A 10,941-nucleotide genomic window follows, 5' to 3' on the forward strand; every position below is an offset into this window, starting at 1 on the left:
CAGGGCACAGCTGGGTCTGAAAACCTGGAGCTTGTCTGCAAAGCCTCCTTTCAGAAGGCTGTTTCCCTCAAGCTGGGAGGGGGGGGGGGAGGAGAGAGTCAGGAGACCCGGAGGGAAGATCAGTCTGACTCAAGCATTCTGGGTAGATAAGAGAACCAAGGTCTTAAGATGATCACGCAAGAGAATTTCTTTAAAAAAAAAAAAAAAAATTTTTTTTTTGAAAGTAGCTGTTCTGAGGTTTGGTTCCATTGGCCCTTCTCTTGGACCGCCTTCCAAGCTCCCAGTTTGCACACAGCCTTCTGGCACCAGAGGCTCAGGACAGGCCTGGGGAGCCTAGCTTCTCTCTTCCACCAGTCCCGGCCACCAGGGCCATGGAGCAATGGATCTTCTCCTGAGGAGTCCTAGCTCTACGCAGACCCCATCCGAAGGACAAGCAGGCAGACACCCAGCTTCCGGCTCTCGAACCAGCGGCCTCTGAACCACCTCTGCTTCCTACCGGGTAAGGCTGCGTGGAGGGAGGGCAGCGGGCACCTGGAAAGGCAGAGCTCTGGGGACAGCCGGCCAGGACCCACCAGCGGCCCCCCTGTCCTGAGGGCCTTGTGAGAGCCTGGCCGCGCAAAGCAGGGGAGAGCAGCCCCGGGAGGCCATGGGCCTCAGGGTCCACTGGGAAGAGGCAGAAGAGACATGGTGCTGAGGCACTGTCTGTATTCCGTGCTATCCCTCTGGGAGTCCATTGCCTTCTGGAAAGCCAAGTCAAAGGCCCTTCTTTCTTTGCTTTTTTTTTAACGTTAAATTATTTTTGAGAGACAGAACGTGAGTGGGGCAGGGGGAGGGCAGAGAGAGAGGGAGACACAGAATCTGAAGCAGGCTCCGGGCTCTGAGCTGTTGGCACAGAGCCTGACGTGGGGCTCGAACTCACAGACTACTCCCGGAGCATGACCTGAGCTGAAGTCGCATGCTTAACGGACTGAGCCACCCAGGCGCCCCTCAGAAGCCCTTCTTCACATCCTCATAAGAGTCTTAGTGGCCCCTTCTTTTTGGACTCTCCCGAGATGCAAAGAGAGTTTTAGGAGATGGAAAAAGGAAAGAGGAGAAGGGAGCTAGAAACACATATTGAACAGCTGTGTAAGTTTGGGACACTTTGGGTAGACACGGGGTATGGGGTCTCTGGCCTCTGAGATAGCCACACAACAAGCAGGACTGTGACAGATCTCCAGAAGAGTCCTGTGAGGGAGACAGCCAGCAGACAGGGGCCACAGAGGGCAGGGCTTCAGGAGGGAATGGCCTCCAGGGGCCCTGCTGACCCAGCATTGGCTCCATCCTTAGGGTAATACCCAGAGAGTCTCAGAACGTGAAACACAGACCAGCTTTGTCAAAATCACTCAGGGAAGTGTCTATGAAAATAGCCTGCCTCCCTGCCTCAGAACCCAAAGGAACAGTCATGAATCTCCCTCCACCTTGTCCCATCTTTAGCCACACTCCCCACAGACCACAGCGCACCCAGCCAACCCAGGGAACAGGGGTGAAGACATGGTTTCTGCTATCTTATTGTAGCTGAGCAGCGTTTCCTGTGCCCCAAGCTTCATTAGCACATTGGTGGTGTCATTTCCTGTGACGACTCTCTGTTTCCATTCTGGCAAAATGTTTGCTCTTTTCTGTCTGCTTTGAGGGTTGGGGGAGGATGGGCTTCTCACAGAGCCTCTCTCTCGGGCCTCTTGGCAGTTCCCCCCTCCTTGCCCCTCATACTTCCACCAGAAGGCAGAGAGCGTAGTGTCTCCCTGAGCCACGTCGCTTGGGGGACACCATACCCGGCTGAGGTCTCGCCTCCGGCACTGTAGCCACATCCAGGTAGAAGTGAACCTGTTGTTTTTGTATTTGGGGTCAACGCAGCCTGACAGTTGCAAGGTAGATGCAAGGTAGAAAGTTGGCGGGGGGAAAGAAAGTTCTAGAAAGATTGGAAAACATGGGGATGGGGAGGGTGTCCATCGTTCTTATCTACTTAAAAAAGTGGTCATGATGATATGTAAAACACAAACCAATTTTGCCTTTTCTCCTGGGGGTCGACAACTTGGGAAGATCCAGGAGAAGTGGCCACATGCACTAGCTGATGAGAATTAAGAGAAGGCTTAGAAGAAGCTGAAGCCAGAGAGGTTCCCATGGCAATGGATATGATCACCCCAACCCTTTCAGAAATCAGAGGGGGGACCTCGGAGGCCAGGACACTGCAGGAAACTGGTGGCAGCCTGGACAGGTGAGTGACTCCACCCTCCCCAGATTTAGACAGACATCCCTGGTGGACCCTGGGGCGGGGGGGGGGGGGGGGGCTCTACCCCAGCAGTGCTCCTAGCCCTCACAGCCAGGCTCAGGTCCACTGAGACCACCAAACTCCAGGCTTAGAGAAGTTTTCTCAGGGCTGCTGGGAGGAAAGGAATTGGTGTTGACGAGAAAAAAGGAGTCGCAGGGGGTGGCTGTGATAACACAGGATTTCCCTAGAGCTCGCTGCCTGGCCTGGTTGGATTTCTGACCTCCCAGAGACCCAGTCCATCGCTGTCCCCAATCTTTCCTGTCTCAGGTCCCAACCACCAGTCCCCCCACCACAAAAAACACACAAAAAACTAGGCCCTCCCATAATGGAAACAAAAGGCCTACTTTTTTCAATGATGTGTTTTTAGGTCCTAAAAACTTTCCATGAATGAAAAATGCAATCATAGATGCGATAAAGCTATATCTTTAGCATATAAAATCTCACAGAACTAATCGTGGATATAAATTTTACTGCTAAAACTTTCAGTATCATACTCACAATAAAAAAAAAAAAAAACCATCAGCAGTTGAAGCTTTAGCAACACTGGTGGGTATAAATCTCAGTGCTGCGATAACAAACACATTTTTTTAATATTTCCTTTTATTTTTGAGAGCGAGGGAGAGACAGAGTGTGAATGGGGGAGGGGCAGAGAGACAGACAGACAGACAGACAGAATCCAAAGCAGCCTCCAGGCTCCAAGCTGTGGGGCTCTAACTCACGAATCACGAGATCATGACCTGAGCTGAAATCAGATGCTTAACCAACTGAGCCACCCAGGCGCCCCAAAAATGATCAATTTAAAATCGCTGTCGTTCAGGGAAATAAATGTTATTACCATGACAAACAAATATATGTCACCTGCAGGTGAATAGGAGCATTGATGGGGAATGAATTCATAAAGTTGTCAGAACTCGGAATCCCCCCAGAAATCATCACTTCTACATTCCTTCGTGTGTTTATTAATTTACGCACTCATTCAACAAATATTCATCATGCCCTTAGTAAGTATCGGGCACTGTTCCAGGCACCAGATAAACAGGATAGACAAGTCTGTGGCCTCCTGGAGCTTACAGTCAAGTGGAAAAGTCAGATCTTAACAGATAAACAAATCGATATATAATATAATGCCAGTCAGCCTTAAGTCTGAAAAACGAGAGCAGAGTTAAGGGGACCGAGAGTAATAGAGTGTGGACTGGGAGGGCCTGTCTGAACAGGTGACATTTCAGAAGAGACCTGAGTGAAATGATGGACCGAGCTACGCAGACACCTGGGAGAGGGCCCTGTGGGTCGGAGGCAGGACTATGCTTTGCACGGACAAAGAAGAGTCTCGAATCCTAGCTGTCAAAGTCAGATGGAAAGTGGTAGGAGACGAGGTCAGAAGACAGACAGAGGCCAGCACATAAGGTGCCGGGGCGTCTTCACTGGGTAGGGACTGTGGCTGTCTTCCCAAGTGTGATGCAGGTCACAAGAATATGGGGGACGTGACCTGGTTTACTGTCAGGAGGACCACACTGGCTCGTGCGTGAAGATAATAGGCCGGGGTCAAGAGGGAAAGCCAGGCGTCGCATGCGGGAGGGTGCTGCAAACCTCCACATGGACCGAGCGTTGGCAGTGGAGGAGCAAGAGGTGACTGGGTTCGGGAAAGATGCCCAGGATGGAGCAGACAGAATCTGCTGCTTGACCGGAAGTGAGGTGTGAACGAAAAGGAGCGCTCAAGGACGGCTCCAAGGTTTCTGACTGAGCCACTAGATGACGGGAGACACCACAGGAGAAGCAGGCTTATGAGAGAAGAACAGGCATTCCGTCTGAGGCCTATCTGGCTGGAGACGTCCACTGGGGAGCCTGGCGGAAATGTCCAGTGTAAATTGGGTAAACAAGCCTAGGCCTCGGGAGGACAAAACCCTTCCCTGGTAGCTGATCGGGTTTCTGATATTTGGAGGTAGCAGGTCCCCTGGCGATTCCCGCCGTAACCTCTGTTGGCTCTTGTTACAGTGGCAGCAGCCCCAGTCCTGTCAGGGAATCGCCAGCAGCACAAACCGGCTCCTGCCTTTGCACCGGTTACACCCCACGAAACAGCAAATGTTGCTTGGCGGCCAGCTCCACACGTTGGTGCATGGGGGTGGCTCAAGTGCCTGCAGGCTGGACTCTGGCACAGAGAGCTCCCTCACTGTGCGTGGGGTAACCCCTCTTCCCCACAAGACAGGAAGCCCAGGAGTAGGGGATAAGGGGAAGTAAGGGCAGAGGAGCATGGTCTTGCAAACTCAGAGGATAATGTAGTGCGGTAGAAAGAGCACGATCGTTGGGTCCAAACAGACCTCAACTCGCATTCTATCCCTGCCCCTTCCTACCCGTGGGATCTCTGATACATTACTCTGCCTTTCTGAGTCTAGAATCCGGCATTCAGAAGGGACAGTTCCCTTCTCCTGTGTCCAGTGTCCCTCTGTCCATAGAGAAGACCCTCTCTTCAGCCAAACGGCCTACCCACCTCCGCTTTCCGGCACTCAGCTCCCATTCCAAGTCCTCGGGCTCCAATTCCTGTTGAAAGCACCTTCTCCAACCTCCTCAGCCTCCTACAGCTGCCCCTTGGTTTTCCTCACAGACATAAAGACCACAGCAGTGCCATCTTCTCTGGGTTCGCGGGCTTCCTCGCCATCCTCCTGACCACCATGATTTTCTACGGCCTGTGGAACTGGAATAAATTGAAGAAGCGTGAGTCCCTTGTTCGCCCAGAGTTGAGACCCACCCCCCCCCCACCCCCGCAGGGTCGATAATCTAGCCTGGCGTTTAAAGCCCAGTTTATTCTCCAGGGATAAACTATCACACTGCGGAATCCTCTATTCTTCTCTGACACGTTGGTCCTCGTCTCACTCGAGAGTCTACGCTGTGTCTCCATTTTGAAAGCCGTTGCCCTGGGACTTTTGTGTCCCAACCCTCGCCCCCGGCCCCCCCGTTTCTTCCTCCTGCTTCTGTCTACCAAGCCTTCTGGCTCAAATGGAATTGGGCAACTGTGAAAATGTATATTTTATGATACATAGTGAGGGTGGAGAATATTTTCAGGGACCACCTCATCCCCAAAGGCCCCCACGTTCTGTGCCACTGGCCTCTGCCACGATCTCCATCTCTGTCATTGCCTTGCAGGACAAGTTCCTTACTTCCGAGTTACCGTCATGCCCTTACTGACGCTGTCTCGACCCAGACAAGGAGCCAAAAATATTTATGACTCCTTGCCCCAGAGGCAAGAAGACCTGGGTAGGTTTTTCTTTCTAATCCATGGACTGCAGACGTTACTGACCTTCTACGCCCAGAATGTACCTCTCACCGCCCAGAGGCAGCATTCTTTAAATTTTCAGACGTTGTGCCCTTCAGGGAGCATGGAAGAGGAGGGGATAGGAGGAAACACTGGGGGCCTAGAAAGCTCTAAAAAGGGAGGTAGGGGGCTCTACAAAGGTTGGGGGGTTTGGTTCGCCTTGATGTGGGGTTAGCAAAGGACAGGTGAGTGTGTCTAGGGATGGGGAAGACAGAGAGGAGAACATGGCCTCCGGCATTACAGGCAGGGAAGGCCCCAGGAGCCAACTTCCCAGCCTCCCCAGCCCCTGTGCTAGTTAGTGTCCTCCTGTCCTCTGCTAGAAGCTGAGGGCAGTTCCCGGGCTCAGAGCACATCATGCCCGTAGCTCTGACTCTCTTACCAAAGAACACCAGGCCCCAACTACCAGACGCCATATAAACCCACTTCACCCACGATGCAGGGACTGCTCAGGCTGGAGCGCTCAGGGCACCGGCCAGCCATCCTCAGGGTTTGTCCTCTGTCCTTTCAGGGAGACGTCAGTCAAGGAGTAACCGTATTTTCAGTACCGAGAGCCTCCTCTCCAGACATTCTGAGACCCCTCCTTCTGAGCATGTGGTAAGAGTCCAGGGGAAGGACAAGTCCCTTGGGAGAAAGGATGTGTCTCTGGCAGAAGAATTGGGGGAAAGGAGTTCAGGCCACAGAGCAAACCACATGTCCTTTGGCAGTCACCCTGTGACCCTATTAATACATTGGGAAGACTAGCCCGGGGACCTCCCTACTGCCCAGGGAGAGAAATGAAGAAAGATAGGCACAAGTGTTTGTGATGTTAAGCAAGGCACCAGGGCACATATATTCAAGGACTGAAATGGATTGTTTTCACCAAGACAGGTAACCCTTTATCAAAGGAGTCCCGTCCCCTTCCAAGTAATCACCTCAGGAGGGCACACAAGCATTCCAACAAGGCTGTCGGTGCTCAAAACACCCTAAAAGCCCTGCCGTGGTAATAACTTCTGGGGCCTGTGCCAAACTATTTCAATTATCCTCCGGGGCAGGTATATTTGTAGGTCACTGAGCCCCGTAGCTGGCGTCAAAAGTGTTTGATCAAACGTGGGATTTTTTTTTTAATTTTTCTTTTAATGTTTATTTATTTTTGAGAGAGAGAGAGTGCACATGGGGGAGGGGCAGAGAGAGAGAGGGAGACACAGAATCCGAAGCAGGCTTCAGGCTCTGAGCTGTCAGCACAGAGCCCCACGTGGGACTCGAACTCACGGAGTGTGAGATCATGACCTGAGTTGAAGTTGGACGCTTAACGGACTGAGCCACCCAGGCGCCCCAAATGTGGGATCGTTTTTGCGGTGACCAGGGGAGTAGTATAACGAGTACCGGTAAGTCCACGTGTCCTGTGATCAGGCTCGGAAGGCAGCCCCCAGGGAGGACTCCCACAACACTGTGGCACCCGACACGGTAAAGGGAGGACTTTGAAACTCAGGGGGCTCATTTCCATAGATAAGTCCTTGTTTGCTTGTCGAAGAATCGGTTTGTGATCAGCTCAAGTGAACACAGTCCCGCTGCTGCTGACCCCCTGCTCTCCAGCCTACCCAAAACCCAAAGATTTAGGGTTCGAATACGATGCGACCATCTTCCCGCCATCCTCCCCTATACCCCATCCTTGGGCTCTGCTCCCACCTCTAAGACTTCCTGGGGGAGCAAGCCTGCGTGGCCGATGAAGGGCAGGAAAGAGGAAACTCCGCTGCCAAAGTGAGTTCCAGCCCTTGGGGGTGGGGGCGAGGCGGGGTGGGGAATCCCGAGGGGATTTTGCATTCAGAGTGCCAAACCCAGGTAAGGCCACAACGTGTCTGGCTTGGGCTCTGTAGTGTGTGACGAACATTTTGAACCAATTGCCAACAGGTAAAAATCTAAAAGGTTTCGCATTCAAGTCTGGAGGCTTTTCTTGAAAAGTCAGAAGCTCTGGAAATTTCAGACCGGCATCCCTAAATGGCCAGAATCATCTGAGCCTTTAGGTCAGCCGCCCCTTTAATAATAACGGCAAGCATTTGTTAGTGTTTTTGACGCGGCAGGAGCTATTCCAAACACTTGGCACATGGTCATACACTTACTCCTCACAAACACCTGTATTATATAGGTATTATGATTATCCTCATTTCCCATGCTGGAAAGTAAGGCCACGGAGAGATTAAGCAACTTGCCCAAACCCAGCACAGAGTAGCGAGGCTGGGATTTGCACCCTGGGTCCGGGGCTGAGTCGCTACTTTTAGCTACATTGTCTCAGTGGGTTCTGAGGCAGCAGGCTGTGTCCAGTTTATCACACTCCCCCCCCACACTCCCCGGTGAACACCCATGCTGTGGCCAAAAACTAGCAGCAATTTACACATCTACGCTGTTGCTAAACTTACACTTACTCTGTGTTGTTACACGTACACGGTTGCTCTCCTCTTCTCTCATACCTGCCTAGCATCTAAAGCCTTGCAGTCCGGGGGACGCCTGCGTGGCTCAGTCGGTTGAGCGTCGGATTTCGGCACCGGTCACGATCTCTCGGTCTGTGAGTTCGAGCCCCGGTCTGTGAGTTCGAGCCCCGCGTCGGGCTCTGTGCTGACTGCTCGGACCCTGTGCTGACTGCTCGGACCCTGGAGCCTGCTTCGGATTCTGTGTGTATCTTTCTCTCTGCCCCTCCCCTGCTCTGCTCATGCTCTGTCTCTCTCTGTGTCAAGAATAAACGAACATTAAAAAAAAAAAAAATTAGGGACGCCTGGGTGGCTCAGTCGGTTGGGCGGCCGACTTCGGCTCAGGTCATGATCTCGCAGTCCGTGGGTTCGAGCCCCGCGTCGGGCTCTGTGCTGACAGCTCAGAGCCTGGAGCCTGTTTCGGATTCTGTGTCTCCCTCTCTCTGACCCTCCCCTGTTCATGCTCTGTCTCTCCCTGTATCAAAAATAAATAAAACGTTAAAAAAAATTAAAAAAAAAAATTAAAGCCTTGCAGTCGATTTAGAGATTTAGAGATTTTTCCCCCAAGGGGAAGAAACAAGTAAAAGAAATATCAGACAGTAGTACTGGCTGGGGAAGTAGAAAGGCTTTGCCCATATTTCCGCTTCCATATCCTATCACTACCCTTCTCTTCTTGTTCTTAGCCCTCCCAAGCAGGCAATGTCCTCTGGGTGCACAGAGACCATTATCCTGCCAACGGCTATGCAGTAGGCATCTATGACAATGCCACAGGGCTCCAGATGCGTGGGGACCTCACTCCCTCAGCACACTATGTCAATGTCACAGCAGCCAGAGACTGCCTGAGCATTTCTTCAGAGGATTCCAGAGATTACATCAATGTCCCCACGGCGGAACAGATTGCTGAGACTCTTCTGGCTTCTGCCAACGCCACCCCCACGAACAGTTTTGCCCCCCCAAATGCTCAGAAGCTGGAGCTTACTGAGGAAAGAGAGCAGGGCTGTGGGAATGCCAGTGACCACACCAGTTTTTGGTCTCCAAGGTCTGAGAGCGATGATCCGCTCAGCGATGAGGAAAGTTCTTCTGAGACCTCAAATGACTATGTCAACATGGCAGGGTTGAACCTTGAGGCCATCCACGGGAAGCAGCCCTGGATGGTTTCTCAGTGCTACAGAGATTATGAAAATGTCCCATCGGCACATGCCAGTGGAAACCAGCAGCAGGCGGAGGAAGAAGTGACATCCTCAAACACAGACCATGTAGAAGGCAGGACAGATGGTCCAGGGACCCACGTCCAATTTGTCATGCAGTCAGGGAGGTTCCTGGCTCTAGGGGATTATGTGACCTCTCTGCCATCTGCACAGAAGGAGACTAGTCAGGTGAAACATGGAGAAGAGATGCCAAATGAGGCCTCTGATGACTACGAGAATGTGTTAGCTGTCAACTTCGGAGACGTGGACCCCAAGGGGCCAGACGCATAGCTCCTTCCTGAAGAATTAGGCCCCAGGCACCCAGCTGGAGAGCTATGGGGAGTAGTCTATCCTGCCAGATCCACAGCCACCACAGGGTCTGGTAAAGACCCTTGAACATCCTTGTATTTCAGTGGGTTCTCTCAGGTGGAGTAGTACAAAGAGGTCGAGATACACAGGAGTTAAGGAAGTCACAAAAGCCAAGGTCTGGGAAAGCCAGAAAGGAATTCTTCTGAAGCAGGGTGCTGTTATCTCTCATACCAACCTAAGAATGTTTGCTGAAACTGCCTTATAGGATGGTTAGCAGATTAAAAATGCGATAGTACTTTAGTGCACAGTAGAAACGTGAAGTAGCCTAAAAGCATTACTTTCACAAATACCAGCAGGCTGCAAAGCAAGAATGCAGATTCGTCTGTAATCCAGGCAGAGGCCAAAAAGAAGGGACAAGTCAGAGTTGGGGTGGGGCAGCAGCTGCCACTTGAAAAAGAGTGTGGACAACCAAATGCTAGAGAAAGATGTGGAACGCCAGGAATTGTCATTCATTGCAAAGTATAGTATCCACTTTGGAAAGCTATTTGATAGTTTCTTAAAAGCACGCGTGTATTATACAACCCAGCCATTCCAGTACTAGGTGTTGACCCAAGAGAATTGAAAATTTGTGTTCATGCAATAGCCCATACGTGACTATTTATAGCAGCTTTATTCATAATGCCAAAACTAGAAATAACTCAGATGCCCTTCAACAGGTAAATGGAAAAACAAACTGTGGTATATCCACACAATGAGGTTGTCTATACTCAACAGGAAAAAGGAATGAACCATTGGTTCGTGTGACCACAAGGACAAATCGTAAGTGCATTTGGCTAAGTGAAAGATGCTAGACCTAAAAATCTACGTATTGTATGATTCCATTTCTATGACCTTCTGGAAAAGGCAAAACTATATGGAAGGAAAACAGGTCAGTAGTTGTCAGGTTTGGGGAAAGGAGAGAAGTTTACTATAAAGGAATTTTTAGGGTGATGGGGCTATTCTGTATTGGTACTGTGGTGATGGATACATGACTCTATAAATTTGTCAAAACACAAAAAAAACTATACAGCCCAACGAGTGACTTTTATTGTATGTAATTTTTTTGTAATTAACCATGCTGTCAGGGGAAGCCATGATGGAATGCAGATTAAGACAAATAAAACCTAACTGTCTTACGAATGTATGATATAGCCTCACTGAAGGTGGGGCCGAGGGGGAAGGAGCTGACTAATTAACTTTGGAAAATAATGTTTTCACTTGAAACTGTAAGATAAAGACACACACACACAAAAACCTGTACATAACACTGTACTCTAGTTGGTAAGTTTGTATCTCAGAGGAGGACAGGTTAGCGATTCTGAAACTCTTTAAACGTATACTAAGTTTGAACAA

At 50.7% G+C, this 10,941-nt stretch overlaps 1 protein-coding gene across 4 annotated transcripts; it reads left to right on the forward strand.

Moving 5' to 3' along the window:
• The first annotated feature begins 271 nt into the window (after window positions 1-271).
• LAX1 (lymphocyte transmembrane adaptor 1) lies at window positions 272-10,724 on the forward strand. Of its 4 annotated transcripts, none has more exons than XM_007086500.3 (6): window positions 272-499; window positions 2,077-2,251; window positions 4,905-5,014; window positions 5,444-5,554; window positions 6,121-6,206; window positions 8,737-10,724. In XM_007086500.3, exons 2-6 carry the CDS (start codon window positions 2,157-2,159, stop codon window positions 9,529-9,531), a joined length of 1,197 nt encoding a protein of 398 aa, XP_007086562.1. In that variant the 5' UTR covers window positions 272-499; window positions 2,077-2,156; the 3' UTR covers window positions 9,532-10,724. The 4 variants fall into 4 exon arrangements, with proteins under 4 accessions (XP_007086562.1, XP_007086561.1, XP_042832470.1 ...); XM_007086499.3 differs by lacking the exon at window positions 272-499 and adding an exon at window positions 1,090-1,848; XM_042976536.1 differs by lacking the exon at window positions 272-499 and adding an exon at window positions 1,090-1,848 and having other exon boundaries at window positions 2,083-2,251.
• The last annotated feature ends 217 nt before the right edge of the window (window positions 10,725-10,941 follow it).

Source organism: Panthera tigris, chromosome F3 (genome assembly GCF_018350195.1).
Source record: "Panthera tigris isolate Pti1 chromosome F3, P.tigris_Pti1_mat1.1, whole genome shotgun sequence".
NCBI lineage: Eukaryota > Metazoa > Chordata > Mammalia > Carnivora > Felidae > Panthera > Panthera tigris.

Coding starts and splice junctions, on each gene's coding strand:
- LAX1 (XM_007086500.3), top strand. CDS start 2,157: ATGGCAATGGATATGATCACCCCAACCCTTTCAGAAATCAGAGGGGGG. Junction 2,252..4,904: donor ACTGGTGGCAGCCTGGACAG/GTGAGTGACTCC, acceptor TTTTCCTCACAG/ACATAAAGACCACAGCAGTG. Junction 6,207..8,736: donor CCCCTCCTTCTGAGCATGTG/GTAAGAGTCCAG, acceptor TCTTGTTCTTAG/CCCTCCCAAGCAGGCAATGT.